This window comes from Aotus nancymaae, unplaced genomic scaffold (assembly GCF_030222135.1).
Source record: "Aotus nancymaae isolate 86718 unplaced genomic scaffold, 86718_ANA_hifiasm-v0.15.2.pri h1tg000016l, whole genome shotgun sequence".
NCBI lineage: Eukaryota > Metazoa > Chordata > Mammalia > Primates > Aotidae > Aotus > Aotus nancymaae.
The window spans coordinates 72,806,927-72,823,442 of NW_026988428.1; the positions used below are offsets into that span (position 1 = coordinate 72,806,927).

At 42.8% G+C, this 16,516-nt stretch overlaps 2 protein-coding genes and 1 pseudogene across 6 annotated transcripts in view; 1 reads left to right on the forward strand and 2 right to left on the reverse strand.

The window, feature by feature from the left end:
* Positions 1-16,516, reverse strand: part of SLC6A13 (solute carrier family 6 member 13) — a 70,887-nt gene that overhangs the window by 13,580 nt on the left and 40,791 nt on the right. For 2 of the 5 annotated variants that reach the window (XM_012438937.3, XM_012438936.3), the window contains exons 3-7: positions 7,394-7,528; positions 6,315-6,455; positions 1,967-2,051; positions 1,201-1,333; positions 242-376 (exon numbers count right to left, since the gene is read on the reverse strand). In XM_012438937.3, the coding sequence (XP_012294360.2) occupies positions 242-376; positions 1,201-1,333; positions 1,967-2,051; positions 6,315-6,455; positions 7,394-7,528 (629 nt within the window). Of the gene's footprint in view, positions 1-241; positions 377-1,200; positions 1,334-1,966; positions 2,052-6,314; positions 6,467-7,393; positions 7,529-9,138; positions 9,207-16,516 lie in introns of those variants that run through there. The other 3 variants (XM_064377629.1, XM_064377628.1, XM_012438938.3) reach the window with 3 other exon arrangements.
* On the forward strand, positions 11,149-11,502 carry LOC110568521 (large ribosomal subunit protein mL43-like; annotated as a pseudogene).
* LOC105727951 (eukaryotic translation initiation factor 4E type 3-like) lies at positions 14,154-15,123 on the reverse strand. Its single transcript, XM_064376769.1, has one exon. It carries the CDS (start codon positions 15,037-15,039, stop codon positions 14,683-14,685), a length of 357 nt encoding a protein of 118 aa, XP_064232839.1. The 5' UTR covers positions 15,040-15,123; the 3' UTR covers positions 14,154-14,682.

Consider the following 16,516-nt stretch of genomic DNA (forward strand, 5'->3'; position numbering starts at 1 on the left):
TGAGACTGGGGGTTGTCATAAGATACAGGTCATAAAGACCTTTCAGTAAGGAAGCTGGCCAAAACCCGCCCAAACCAAGATGGCCACGGAAGTGACCTCTGGTCTTCCTCACCACTCAGTATATGCAAATTATTATGCATTAGCATGCTGAAAGACACTCCCACCAGTGTCATGACAGTTTATAAATGCCATGGTGACATCAGGGAGTTAACCATGAGCGCTCCTGTCTGTGGCTTCTTACCTGGGGATCCCACAGACGCGTGAGGTTTGGGTACAGGTAAAACTGAATTCCTTGGGCTGCCCCAGGCAGCGTCACCCCTCGAATTAACAGGACCACCAGCATGAGGTAAGGAAATGTGGCTGTGAAATACACCACCTGGCCATGGGCAAATGAGAGACAAGGAGCTTGTGAGTGAGGCAGCGGCAGGGGCAGGAGGCAGGGCAGGAGCTCCTTGAAAAGGTCAAAGGAGTGAGGGCTCCTCCTGCTCCCAGCTCACCCGCAGCTCTTTCGTTCCATCTCCCCTAGCTCTGAGCCACAGCCTACCCCCTCCCTTCCTCCTCCAGCTTTTAAGCCCCCGCCTCCCCTGACACATATTCAGTAAATATTTGTTGAGTGACTGAATGACATTTGGCATTCTCCCAACAAGTGTGCTTGGCATTCATGGCAAGGGTTGTCAGATATGAAAAGATTTGTGACATGTGACCCCTATCCTCACAGAGTTTACTAGCTTAGCACAGCCAGGCAGCCAGATTAAGAGAGGCCCCCAGGGCAAGAGTTCGGAAGAATTCAGAATGCCCTCTTTGCTCCAGGGCAAAGTGCCCCGGAATTCTTGAGTTGGTTAAGAATCATTTTGAGATGAAGAGTCTTCATGGACTTCCTTTTCCACAGATCTGTTGTATAAATTAGGGAACCATGACTTGTGTTCATTTTGCAACGTGCCCACACACGTGGTCAGTTCCAAGAACAAATGACCCTGGAGGTGTCCTTCCTGCCTTTCTCACTGTCTTCCAGTTAACGTCCGGAAAAGCAGATGTATGTGAATCCGAGGGAGGCACAGAATCAAAGAGAGAGCAGCAAGTCCTTCCTGGGTCATCCCCTCCCATTCCTGACAGGGCCACGGCTTAGAGAGCTCCTGGGTGACAGCCCCAGGGAGGGCAGGGAGTCCTGGGATGGGAGGGGCAGGAGCTGCACATACGAACCTTGCCTGTGGACTTGACTCCCTTCCAGATGCAGAAGTAGCAGATGACCCAGGCCAGCAGGAGGCACAGGGCCAGCTCCCAGCGCAGGGCCCCCAGGTGCTGGATCCCATCAGAGATCTTCAAGACCCGCCGCCTGGGGAGAGAAGGGGTGAACCTAGCTTACTTTTTCTGCCAGCCTCAGTTTTGTGGCCCATGTGCCTGGGACAGAGGAGCAGTGGCTCCAGGTTCTTGTCCAAAGGCTCCTTTGCTGTCTTCACTGGGACCTATGAGGCCACCCTTTGTTCAGAGCTGGAGGTGGACATAAAGGTGGAGAATGGAGACTCTTCCAGGTAAGTTTGCTCTGAGTGCTTTGTCCCCGGCCGGGGGAGGGAGGCGTAGGCACCTGGGTTCCCAAACAGGATTTCAGGACTTTTTGACAGCAGGACTCATGCCCTGGGTAAATATCAGTACTGCGGGGAGGGGTGGGTCAGAGTCCACACACTTGCATCCACAGGGAGGAGGGAGTGCGGAGTGGGAGCACACGCACTCTTTGACGTGGGGCAGGGGTGCAGGCTAGGAAGGCCAGACACAGCCCCAGGAGAACTGCAAAAGTCTCATCTCTGAAACCAGTCCTGCAATAACCACAAACACAGGCACCACAGAAAAAAGCCACTTAGTGGAAATTCCTCCCTTGCCGTCCATTGAGAGTGGCCTTGGTGTGAACCCCTCCCCGCATCCTTCTTCTGAATACATAGCCCACACTGGGTGGGGAAGGGGCCTCACTTACTCCCAGAACTCGATGACAGGGGAGGTGGCATTCTCAGAGGTACCATTCAGGGAGTCGTTGGTCTTCTGGAACCCCACACAGTGTTCTACCCGAGAGTCACAAGGAGGAAAGAAAGAGAAAAATCATCAGCCAGCATATGACTCAACTGGAAAGTGGGGTGAAATTCTAGGAGCATGGGAAGGAAGGTCTTTGGCAGGAGCCGGGCTAAGGTTATCTGTACAAAACATCTTCCCACGCATAATCACCTTGACAAATGCAGCTCACACTCTCCCACACACTTGGACATGTGCATGCGTGGATGCTTGGTATATATTCTCCTCAGGCATGATTAGTTGACACCAGGAGAGATGCTCACCAGGCCAGCTGCTTCAAAGCATTGCTAACATTTCTAGGTAAGCGCCCTGTGCAAAGTCACTGCCTTCGAGGAATAACAAGAATGCCTTCTAGGGAAGTGATGTGTCAGAGTGGCTAAGAGCACAGGCTGGAGAGCTCTGGCTTGAATGCTGACCCCCTGGGCATGAACTGTGTGGTCGTGGGTAAGTTATAACTCAGCTGTCTGTGTTTTGCTGCCCTCATCTCTAAAATGTAGACGTAAGATCCATTATGTGGGACTGATGAGAAATTAAATGAAAACATGGAGGTAGAGTGCTCAATACAAGGTTCTCTTCGTTATTTGTATGTGACTCTGGAGTTTTACAAAGAGTACTGATACAATACAATAATCCGGGAAATATTAAGACAGATACTGTTTCCCCCATTGTGCCCATGAAGAAAGTGCATCTTCTTAGAAATGGCCTGTATCTGCTCATGAATGACAAGTGTAGGCTGAAACCCCGTCAGCAAATTGTCTAGGCTCCACCTTCAAAATTTCTAGACTGATGCTTCTTGTCACCTCCACTACCGCCACCCTGATACGGGGCAGGCACTGTCAGCTCCTGGGTCCTACCCGCCCTTCAGATTCCACCCTTGCTCCCCTCGTGAAATCTCCATCTAGCAGCAGGGGCAATGTTGTTAAACCTTAGATCACTCTAGGTCACACCCCAGCTAAAAGCTCCAATGGGTTTCCCATCCCACTAGAAGAAAAAAGCTGCAACCCTTTCGTCACCTCCAAGGCCCTGCTGGATCCATTCCCACCCCATTCCCCGCAGCCACCTGCTCCAACACACTCACCCTGTTCCCTGCACGTGTTGGGTGTGTCAGGTGCAGTGCCGCCTCAGCTCCTTCTTCCTAGAGTTCTTGTCCCCCAGCTCAATGACTCGTTCCCCCTCCTTCTACAGACCATTACTCAAGGGGCATCTCAGTAAGGCCTTTCCTGACCATGCAACTTAAAATTGCCACCTCACCTGTAAAACTCACGGTCCCTGTTTGATTTTCCTCCATAGCCCATCTTCTAACACAGCATATACTGCTGCTTTCTGATAGGACACTTCGCATCCACCTGTTCTGTTTATGTCTACCTCCCATCCCTGGAATGAAAGCCCCAGGAGGGTGGGGTCTTTGTTTTTCTTTATTACCATATTCCTGGTGCTTGGAACAGAGCCTGGCATATAGCAGGAGCTCAACAAATATCTGTTGGGCGACTGAAGGCCAGCTGGGTGCTCTCTTCACTAAACCATTCACTTGCCTTGATGCTGCAGCACACCCAGAAAAGCATTATCTCATCTTGACAGGACAGCGTGTCTTGTGCAATTCAAATGCTAGGTTCTGAGTAAAACCAGGTTCACTAGGAGAGATGTCAGCAATGCTAAAACATAAGACTCAGGTATTCAATCGGCCCCAGGATTGTCCCAGAGACCCCCAGTTGATCCAGAGGAAGACAGGCCTAATAATGCCCTGAAGAGAAGGCTCTGGACCACCAAGACCTGACAACATTGTTGCAAGAGGAAGCTCCCTGAGATCTGGATAAAACCTTTACTTCTGACAAGCTGGTTGTCAAAGGTGGTTTCAGTAAACATAGATATTTTTTAAAATAAATCGATCAAAAGGAAGAATACATTTATTATAATTCTTTAACTATACATATAAATAAATATAGCTAAAGAATATAGCTATATATAAATAAATATATATAGCTAAATAATTATAATAAATGTATATATAAATGATAATAAATGTATATAAATAAATTCTTTAGCTATATACATAGCTAAAGAATTATAATAAATGTATTCTTCCTTTTATTTATTTTTTAATATCTATGTTTACTGAATATATATATAGCTAAAGAATTATATATATATATATAGCTAAAAAATTATAATAAAACAGATTTTTTTGGAGACAAATGTTTCTCTATTACAAAGGCTTGAGTATAGTGGCATAATCTTGGCTCACTGCAACCTCCGTCTCCCAGACTCAAGCAATCCTCCTGTCTCAGCCTCCCAAGTAGCTAGGGCCACAGGCGTGCACCACCGCCCCTGGCAAATTTTTTGTATTTTTAGTAGAGATTGGGTTTCACTGTCTTGCCCAAGCTGGTATCAAAGTCCTAAGCTCAAGCGACCCACCAGCTTCGGCCTCCCAAAGTGCGGGGATTATAGGCATGAGCCAGTGTGCCCGGACGAACCATAATAAAACAGATCTTTAAACCTTGATTCATTCAATCATGATAGAGCCAGCACTGTGCTAGGCACAGAGGCTCTGGAGATGAAGACACCTTTCCTGCCCTCAAGATCTTGCTGACTAGCAGGAAACCAAGTTAACAAACAGATGGAAAGTGAGGGAAGTGACGCAGTAGGGCCAGGCCAGTGCAGGTGCCACCAGACACATTTGAGAAGAACCTAATGCAATCTTGGGGTTCAGAGGAGGTACCCCCAAGGTTTACTTTCCCTTTGAAAAATAATGGTGGAATGGAGGTAGTGGCAGTGATGCATACAGAAGTGCCTGGAAGGAGAGCCTAAAGTACAAGGCGAGAGAGGTGACGGTGAAGTGATGACGTAGACAGGAGCCAGGTCACGAAGGGTAAAGAATACCACACCAGCCACGCAAAAATGCTTTTCCTGGCAAGTAAAGGATTCAAACTCCACTTCAGAATGGAGTAACTCATCTGAGCAAGAAAGCATCCATCATGGTTAGCCCACTTCAAAGGGGTAGGGCCTCGTTGACTGGCACTGGAAGATACTCAGACAAGGAGAGCGGGATGTGCCAAGAATCCAAGCAGAACCGTGTCCACTCTGCTCTCCAGCCACGCCTTCCAGTAGGGCAGCCACGAGCCACCTGTGGCTGTTTGAGTTAACACTCAATGCACATGTTAAGGTTCTGTTCCTCAGACCACTTGCCACATTTCAGGTGCTCAGGAACCACATGCAGGAGTCACTCCAAACCCACACTGGCTCGGTGGGACTGCCCATAAAAAGTGAACAAATAAATAAATACCCACATGTAGCTGCCATACTGGATAGTGCAAAGAACATTTTCATCATTACAGAAGTCCTTTTGGACAGCATTGCCCTACACGTTTTTGTCATTGCTGTTACTTTCTGCACATTAGACTCGGGAGTACTATTGCCATGGGTGGCTCAGGTAGTCTTATAAGCACAGGAGAAATTGCAGATAAGCAGCACATGCCAATATTTCAGTCAACAGGGGATCACATATATGACAGTGTTCCCACATGATTCTAAAATACTGCATCTTTACTGTACCTTTTCTATGTTTCATTATGTTTAATACACAAATACTTACCATTGTGCCACGAGTGCCTCCAGCGTTCAGTAGAGTATTACAGCATACAGCCCAGGTGTGTGGCAGGCTGTGCCATCTACGTCTGTGTAACTGCACTCTGTCATGTTCATACAAGGACGACATTGCCAACAATGCATTTCTCAGCGTGTACCCCTGTCATTAAGTGGCACATGACTGTAATTGCTATTATAAATCACAGCGGACCCTTGAACAACATGGATCTGATCTGTGCGGGTCCACTTATACGTGGTTTTTCTCCCGCCTCTGCCACCCCTGACAAGCAAGTCCAGATGAATTGTAAGTTTGAAAGACCTAAAATGGTATCAGAAAGAAGATACGAGAACAAATGAACGAACAAAAATATATCGATATATTAAACTAACCATATTTCAAATTGATTTAAGTAAATGGCTAAATGACATAAAAAGGTGGTCAGTTCTAGTTGCCTAATACATTAATTGAATATATTAATTTTTTCTCTAAAAAGTTCATGACATTTTGCTGTGAGGCTGGTGAATTCTTGGTCTTATTCTTGATGTAAGCTCTCCATGGATCTACTTGGGTGGTTTCTGGTGTGTCCATGTTAAGCTGGCATATAGGGACAATCCCACTTCCGGGTAATATGGCAGAACAGGAAGAGGAGTGGACCCTCAGGTGATGAGCGTACCTGTGTTCCACTCATGGTGGCAGCTGCCCCAGGGCAGGTCAATGGTGAAGCTGCTGAAGAGGTAGAAAAGGGCCCAGGCCAGCACAATGATGTAGTAGACGTTGAGGAGGATGACGATCATCTGGGAGGCATAGCCAATGCCTGCGGGGAAACTGCAGAATTGGGCTAGGGACAGTGGACAGTGGTGGCGCATGCCTATAATCTCAGCTATAGTGGGACGCTGAGGTGGGAGGGTTGTCTGAGGCTGGGAGTTCAATTTACCATCTAGGAAAACAACTATTTTTGTAACTTCCTGTGAATCTGTAATTATTTCAAAATAAAAATGTAGAGAAAATCCTACATATGGAGAAATCATGAAATTAAATACTGTAAATTTTAAATCCTTGTGTCAAGATAGAACTTTTGTTGTTTTTTTTTCATTTTTTTGAGATGGAGTTTTTTTTTGTCGCCCAGGCTGAAGTGCAGTGGCACTATCTCAGCTCACTGCAGCTCTGCCTCCCAGGTTCAAGCAATTCTCCTGCCTCAGCCTCCTGAGTAGCTGGGATTACAGGCACCCGCCACCACACCTGCCACCACATCCAGCTAAGGATTTTTAGTAGAGACGGGGGTTTCATCATGTTGGCCAAGCTGGTCTCGAACTCCTGACCTCAGGTGATCCACCCACCTCAACCTCCCAAAGTGCTGGGATTACAGGCATGAGCCACCGCACCCAGCCAAGATAGAACTATTAATGAAATAATTTTTTCTTATTTAAAGTTATCTTTTAAAATGCTTTATAATTGATTTAAATGTGTCTTAAAATACAAAGAGATTGTTATGTATTGAAAACATATAGCTAAAGTAGCTTTGCACTCTACTTAACTAACCTAAATCCTTTGCCCCATGCTTACTGCTGTTTCTCCCCCATTCTCCGATGGACCAGCTGACTAGCTCAGTATGCAGCCCGCAAACCAAGGGCTTAACATAGAGACTTGTGATCTTATCTTAACCTCAGAACTGCTGCTAATCACTCCAGTCATTCCGGAAAGGTTTATAACCACTAATGAAGACACCTTGGAATCAGGCACAGAGCTACTCACCCTCAAAGATGGGGCAGATCTTCCTCCAGGCTGTGATGCCTCCCTGGCTAGTGTACTGGCCTAGTGCTGTCTCCAGAAGGAAGACAGGAATGCCACAGGTAAAGAGGAAGATGAGGTAGGGGATGAAGAAGGCACCTGTGGTTAGAAAACAGGCTGTTCATTTCCTGGGACTATCCTCCTCATCGTCCGCATTCACCTCCTCCCACTACCAACCCACACTGCCAGTCAGAACCTCGGACGTAGAGAACACGCACAGCTGCAGGACACAGACGTCGAGATGTCTGGAACCATGACAGAGATCAAGAGTCACCGTGTTACCTAAGGAATGCACAGGATCTTGTCTTTCTTCACTGCAGAGTTCCAGTCTGCACCTATTAAAGTTTGCTCCCCACTGAACAATCGCTGCCTAGCACATAACTTGTGGCAATAACAAGGAGCTTATTAAATAATGGATGCCTAGGAGCACTAGCACAGCCCAAGGTCTAGAATTCTTTTCAAAGAACTCATTGCTGTTAATGTCAGGTAATCTTTCAGCAGGCTGAAATCAGATTTCAGTCATTGTTATGATCTGAATGCATCCCCTAAAGTTTGTGTGTTGGGAACTTAATTCCCAATGCAACAGTGTTGGGATGTGGAGCCCAATCAGATGTGAGCAAGTCACGAGGGCTCTGCCCTCCCGAATGGATTAACGTTATTACTGTGAGAATGTGTTTGTTATTAAAGTGAGTTTGGGTTAGGCACACTGGCTCACACCTGTAATCCTAGCACTTCGGGAGGCTGAGGTGGGAGGATCGATTAAGCCTGGGAGCTGGAGGCTACAGTGTGCTGTGATTGTGCCACTGCCCTCCCTCCAGCCTGGGTGACAGAGCAAGACCTTGTCTCAAAAAAAAAAAAAAAAAAAAAGTGTATCTGGCTCTCTGTCTTTTGCATGCACACTCACTTGCCTTTCTGCCTTTCGCCATGGGATGACACACAAAAAACGTTTTTACCAGAGATGGACTCCTTGCCCTGGACTTCCCAACCTCCAAAACTATAAGAAATAAATCTCGGCTTCTTATAAATTACCCATCTCAGGTGTTTTGTTGTGGCAACACAAAATGAACTAAGCCAGTAATCTGTGTCCCTCTGTTTTTATAAGCATTGGCAGAGACAAGACTACTGATGCCAGATATTCTGGTATTTTTGCTACCATGGACCTTTCATCTGCTGGCAAAGTGGACAGGCTAGTTCATAGGATATAGATTACCAGAGAAGAGAGAACTGGACAGAGAGGAAAATCTGCTTATCTGCAGAAGGTCCCCCTCAAGCTTCAACTGAGTACTAGTCAGTGCGTATGTGTGAGAACACCGAGGTGAGGGAAATGATTGAAAGTAATGGTGCTCACATACTGCTAGACAATAATCTCAAGATTCACCAGGCATTAGGCAGAGTATGCAGAAGGGCATTTCCTCAGTAATGGGAAATAATTATCCCTAGATTGAGCATACTTCTGGTCCTACCTAACAAATCTTAAGAGCAAGACATAAAAAGATCAAGTAACTTCACTGGTCCCAGAACAGAGCTCAAGAATATTCATAGAAATATGAAATTGGCTGGGTGCGGTGACTCACACTTGTAATCCCAGCACTTTGGAAGGCCAAGGCAGGTAGATCACAAGGTCAGGAGTTCAAGACCAGCCTGACCAACATAGTGAAACCCCGTCTCTACTAAAAATACAAAAATTAGCCAGGCATGATGGCACACACCTGTGCTCCCATCTACTTGGGAGGCTGAGACGGGAGAATCACTTGAACCTGGGAGGTGGAGGTTGTAGTGAGTTGAGCTCACATCACTGCACTCCAGCCTGGGCAACAGAGCAAGAATTCATGTCAAAAAAAACAAAAGAAGAAATATGAAATTATCCAGCAACCCATAAAGCAAAAATATTACCAGGTCTGGTATTCAATCAAAAATTACCAGGAGAGCAAAGAATCAGGAAAATGTTACTCATAACAAGGAGATTAATCAATCAATTGAAGCTTACCCATAATTTACACAGATGTTAGAACTATCAGATGAGGACATTTAAAAATTATTATAACTGTATTGCATGTGTTCCAAAAGTTAGGGACATAAAAGATACTGAAAAAGACCCAAATAAAACTTTTGGACATGAGCACTACAATGTGTGAGATTTTTAAAAAATACATTGGATGGAAATAATGTTAGTAGGCAGAGCAAAAGAAAAGATTAGTGAACTTTAACTATAGTAGAAACTATCCAAAAGAAAACACAGAGAGAAAAAAGAAAATTTTTGTCTGGTGCTGTGGCTCACGCCTGTAATCCCAGCACTTTGGGAGACTGAGGTGGGTAGGTTGCCTGAGGTCAGAAGTTCAGGACCAGCCTGGCCAACATGGTGAAACCCTGTCTCTACTAAAAGCACAAAAATTAGCTGGGTGCGGTGAGTGCCTGCAATCCCAGCTACTTGGGAGGCTGAGGCAGGAGTATCACTTGAACCTGGGAGGTAGAAGTTGCAGTGAGTTGAGATTGTATCACTGCACTCCAGCTTGGGCGACAGAGTGAGACTCCATTTCAAAAAAAGAAAAGAAAAGAAAATTATAAAAAAGAACAGGTATGCATAAGTGGTGAGACAGCTTCAAACAGCTTAATGTAATTGGAGTCTGTAAAAGAAATAAAAGGGTGAGAAAAAGCTTGAAGAAATAATGGCTAAAAATTTTACAAATTTTATGAAAACAACCTACAGAGCCAATAAGTTCAACAACACCAAAACAAAAAAAAAATGAAAAAAACTAGTCCAACACACATCATAATCACATCACTTAAACCAGAATGTCGAGTTTTTAAGGGAAAACCTTAAAAGTCATCAGAGAAAAAGGACACATGTACAAACAAACAAAGATAAAAATAACATCAAATTTCTTATTTAAAACAATGCAAAAGAGAAGACAGTGATAAGGAAGCACATTTGTTAAAGTACTAAAGGGCAGGGGGAAAAAAGCTGTCAACCTGGAATTCCATACCCAACAATAATACTGTTCAAAAATGAAATAACTAGTTCTTAAGACATGTGAAACCTGAAAGGATCCATAACAAGCAGAACTGAACTATAGGAAATGCTGAAGAAATTCCTTCAGGGAAAGTGAAATGATGTCACCAGAAAGAAATATGAATCTACACAAAGTAATAAAGAACTTTAGAAATAGTAATTACATAGGTAAACATATAGAATGTTTTTCTTATTATTCAAATATTTTTTAAAGATAATTGACTGGTTAAACAAAAATAAAAACAATATAATATGGATTTTATAACATATAAAAATGTACAATGAGAGCACAAAGGTCAGGAGGAGAAAAATGGAATTGTAATATTTTAAGGTTCTTATATATAAAGTGGTACACTATCCTTGAAGATAAATTGTGATAAGTTAAAGATGTATACCACAAAGCTTAAAACAATCACTAAAATAACACAACAAAGTTACAGCTAATAAGCCAACAAAAAAGAAGAAAACTAGCAATGGAATAATAAAAAATATTCAGTTATTCCAAAAAAAAAGCAGGAGGAAAGGAAAGGGGGGAAACAAATAACTGAGAGGACAAATACAAAAAAAAATTAAGATGATAGAGTTAAACCTAATTATATGGATAATTGTATTAAATTCAGATAATCTAAGTATCGCAAATGAAAGGCAGGGATTATTAGATTGGCTTTTAAAACCTACACAAGACTCAACTATATGCTGTCTTTTAAAAATGCACTTCAAGCTCTCGTCGCCGCTTGGGCTCCGCTGCCTCTTAGCAGCTACGACTGCGCGCGGGACTCCGAGTCGCTTCTTGGCTAGTGTTCTCCACAACCGACTGGGTCGCTACGTACAGCAGCTGCAGCGTCTGAGCTTCAGCGTCAGCCGTGACGGCCCCTCGTCTCACGGCGCCAGGGAGATCGTGGAACGGGAGGTGATCGACTTCGCCCAACGAAACTTCCACACCGACAACCCTAGCATCCAGGGCCAGTGGCACCCCTGATTCACCAACAAATCGACCACGTTCCACGGGCTACGCCCCGGAGAGGTCCAGGATCCTGCCTCAGCCCAGCTGCAAGCACAGTGAAGAGTTGCCCCACCAACTCCAACCCCAGGCTTTGGACTAGTTCTCCAGCAGAGGTGGTTCTTCCTCTTTGGGAGTCCAAGCCCAGGTAGACAAACAGAACCCATTAGTGGGGAAGCTGACACAGGTTCTGCTTGGGATAAAGAAAAGCTGCCTGTCTATTTCCAGTGCCTGCTTCTGGGGGCAATGACCTTTGTGAACCCTTAATTTTTATCCAAGTGGCATCCCTAAAACCTGAGACGAGGAAGACTTCAGGGGTTTTACAGGGCCCTTGTTTTTGAAGTCCAAATTGATAATAATGATCTCAAAACACAATGAGAGGTCTCAAGGCCGCCTTCTGAAGAATCCCTGATATCTTATTGGTACAACCGAGAGCTCTTCTCTGCTCTGATGGGCTAGGCACTTTATATCTGTGCGAATGTTTGTTTAAGGATTTATAAAACCGAGGTTAATAAACTTACCCAAGGTCATTTCAGGTCTTACTTCAAAATGTGTGCATACATTAAGCCCTGGCCCCAAATTTCATTGTTTAAAAATAGACGCAGAACATATAACAACCCTCAGGATGGTTAGTATCAAAGGCCATGTGGTTAATATAGGCCTGGCCCCTGAATGGGAGAAGGAAGTGATTCTCAGCCGAAGCCCTGGGTAACAAGCTTTCTCTAGTCTTAGCTATACACCTCCTTCCCCCAGGACCCCTCTTGGTGCAGAAATAAAATCTATGCCCCTTGAGCCAGCTGGTGGGGGGTGCTGAGAACCATGGGGAAGGGCAGGAAGGCTGACTAATGAGTATTTTCTAGGCTTAGTTTTTTTTTTTTTTTCATTTTTTTGTTTTTAAAGAGGTGGATGGTGGGGAAATGAGAGGAAATAAAAATCTAGAAACGCTTGTAAAAAAAATACACTTCAAATAAAAAAGACAAACAGGTTAAAAGTAAAAGGATAGAAAAGATATACCATGCTAATACTATTCAAAATAAATCTGGAGAGTTTATCTTAATGTCACACAAAGTAAATTTCAGAGCAAAGAATATTACCAAGGGTAAAGAAGGTAATTTCATAATGATTAAAGGGTCAATTAATCAAGAGGGTCAATTAATCAATCAGTATTTTAAATGCATATTTACCTAATAACAGAGCTTCAAAATACATGAAGCAAAAACTGGCAGAACTACAAAGATAAATATATAAATTAATTCCTGATAAATGTTAAAGATTTTAATAGCCCTCTCTTAATAATTTATAAAATAAATATACAGAAAATCAGTAAGGATATAAAAGATTTGAAAATCCTATCAACCAATTCAACTTAGTTAACATTTATTGAATATTCTATCCAACAGTCCAACAGCAGAATATACATTAGTTTCAAGTGAACATGAAATATTCTACCAAGATAGGCCCATATCCTAGACCACAGAACAAATCTCAATAAGTTTAAAAGGATCCAAGTCACAAAAAATTGATTCTCTGACTAAACAGAAATCTATTAGAGAAAGACATTAGGAAAATGTCCACATATTTGGAAATTAGGTAACACATTTCTGAATAGCCTATGGGTCTATTGAAGTAATCAAAAGAGAAATTAGAAAGTATCTTGAATGGAGTGAAATGAAACCCAGTATCAAAATTTGTGGGATGCTGCTAAAGCAGTACTTAGGAGATTTATTAAATTATAAAAGAAAAAAAGTTTCAAATCAATTTCCTGTTTCCACCTTAAGAAATGAGAAATTAGGCCAGTCTCAGTGGCTCAGGCCTGTAATCCCAGCACTTTGGGAGGCCGAGGCGGGTGGATCACCTGAGGTCAGGAGTTCGAGACCAGCCTGGCCACCATGGTGAAACCCCATCTCTACTAAAAAATACAAAAATTAGCCAGGCGTGGTGGCAGGTGCCTGTAATCCCACCTACTCAGGAGGCTGAGGCAGAAGAATTGCTTGCACCCAGGAGGCGGAGGTTGCAGTGAGCCAAGATAGTGCCACTGCACTCCAGCCTGGGCAACAGAAAGAGACTCTGTCTCAAAAAAAGAAAAAAAAATAAATGAGAAATTATTGCTGAAATGAGGGTATGGTTTAAAAAAAAGATAGAAAGAAATGAAAAGGATAAGAGCAAATAAAAGCCAGAGTAAGTCAAAGGAAATAAAAATCAGTGGAAATCAATAAAATAGAAAACAGGAAAACATTAGAGAAAATCAATGAACCAAAAGCTGGTTCTTTGAGATAATAAAGTTGATAAAATTTTAGAAGATACAAATTATCAGCATGACAAATGAGCTGTATCATTGTAAAGATTCTGCAGATATTATAAATAATAAGAAAATATATGAAGAACTTTATGCTGGTAAATGCAATGATTTAGGTAAAATGAAAAAATGTCTCAAAAAAACACTAACTAACAAAGCCCACTAAAAAGAAATAGATAATTTGAATAGCCCTATAAGTATTAAGGAAAATTAGTTTTGGGTTTAAAATCATCCCACAAAAAAAAAATCCAGGCTCAAATGACTTCACTGGTGAATCCTCCAAACATTTAAGGAAGAAATAACACCAATTCTACACAAACTCTTGCAAAAAATTGAAAAGAACGAATGCTTACCCAACCAGTTTTATAAAGTCAGCATTACCCTGGTAATAAAAGAAGACAAATACATTACAAGAAAAGAAAGTTAAAAATCAATATATTTCATGAACACAGAGGCCAAAATTCTAAACTATTTTAGGAAATCGAATCTAACGATATGTTAATAGGACAATATATGTAGTAAGCTTTATCCCAGGGATACAAAGTGGGTTTAACATTTTTAAAAATCGACACAGTGCTGTAGTCTCTGGCTCTTAAAATAAATGAATAAACAATGTGATTCATCCTGTTAACAAATTACAAAAGAAAAACTATATAATCATTTTATAGGTAAAGTTTTTGACTAAATCCAACAGTCATTCCTTTTTTTTTTTTTTGAAAGCCAAAAAAAATGTTGTTGTTTTTTTTTAAAGCAAGTGATGTGATGGTAGAAACCCACACAATCTCCCCCCATCCCACCTGCCACTTTGAGTCCTAATTGCCCATCTGCAAGGACAGAAACCCACTCTAAATTGACCAGCATCGGTTTCGGCAAGTCTTCTCTTCACTCTCCCTGCTGTTAAGACCGTTTCCAAAACCAATCAGCAAAGAATTCTTTACAGAGTGCAATTAGTGTTTTCCACGTCCACCTTCAAAAGCATGATGCTCTTCATGGGGTTTATAAAATACTGCTTTAAAAGTTATGTGGGGCAGAATTTCATAGATCTTTTCTAAAACAGTCGCTTCACCCACTAAAGAGGCATTTACATTCCAGACTTGGACGACGTCTTCTCGGTCCCGAACACTGACACTAACTCCTATTACTTCGTCATCTGCTGCTGCACAGTCTGTGAACTGCTCCCCGATGGTTGCCAACAGCAACTCTTTCCAAACTGTGGACGTGCTGTCCTTGGGGACTTTCATCTTCCATACGCCGCCCTTTGCATTACTCTCCTCTTCCCAGAGTGGTCGCCTCTCTCGTCTCATTAAATGATAACTACATCTAAAGGCAGGCTAGTCACAGGAGGGATATTATTGTATACACTCCAGAATATCTGTACTGTGTAGGTTTTCTTCAGATTGGATGCGCACTCAGCTGCCGTGGCACCGGGGAGGGATCTGTCGAGCCAGAAGGTCCAGGGCGAGTGCAGCGGGACCCCACCCAGCTCGGGCCGCAGAGCCGACAGCTGCTGCTGCAGGCCGAGCGGCGGCTCCGGGACGGCGGCGGCAGCGGTGCGTGGGACCCCGGCGGCTCCCGGGGACAGCGCCATTTTCACCACCCTGCCTGCGAGGCCGGCGGCGGGCGCGCGGACCGCGGGGAGACCGCGGCTCCCAACAGTCATTCCTAATAAAAATACCCAGCAATGAGGAGGAGGAAACTTCCTCAGCTTGACAGAGGGCATCTACAAAAAACTCTACAGCTAACATCATACTTAATAGTGAGAGACTGCTAAGAAGACATGAGCAGGTTAAAAGAAAAGGATAGAAAATAAACAAGTGTCTATTCTTACCACTTCTATTCAACATTGTACTGGAGATTCTAGCCAAAGCAATAAGGCAAGATAAGGAATTAAAGGTTATTCCGATTTAAAAGGAAAAAATAACACTGCTTTATTCTCTCTCAGAAGACATGCTATTCTACATAGAAAATCATCTGAAATGCACACACACACACACACACACACACACACAAAAAAAACTGCTAGAACCAATCAGTGAGTTTAGCAAGTTTGCAGGATACAGGATGGGCATACAAAAATCAACTGTATAAGTATTAGGAATAAACAACCATAAATTAAAATTTAGGAAATAATGCCATTTACAATAGCCTCAAAAATATGAAATACTTAGGAATAAATCTGGCAAAAGTTGTGAAAGATAAATGTACAGTCACAACTACAAAACATTGCTGGGAGAAATTAATCAAGAGCAAAATAAATCCATATTCAGGATCAGAAGACTAAATATCTAAAATGTCAATCCTTTCCAAATTGATCTACAGATTTACTACAATCCTAATCAAAAACACAACAGGCTTTTTTTGGAGAAATTAACAAATTCTTTCAAAAATTCATCTGAAAATGCTAAGGACCCAAAATAGCAAAAAAACAAAAACAAACCTTTGAAAAAGAAGAACTAAGTTTTAGGCTTAATTCCACTTCGTATTTATATTATCCTAAAGCACAGTAATGAAGACAGTGTGGTACTGATGTCAAAATAAACAGATCAATGGAACAGAATACGATTCATCAACAGACCCACATATAAACAAATGATGAATTTTTGATGAAGGTATAAAGGCAATTTATTGGAAATAGGATAGTCTTTTCAACAAATGGTGCTGGAATAAGTGAGTACCTATACAACTCCCCAGAAATGAACTTCAATCCATACCTTCACTGTAGACAAAAATTAACCCAAAATGAAACATAGGCCTAAATGTGAAGCCTAAAACTATAAAACT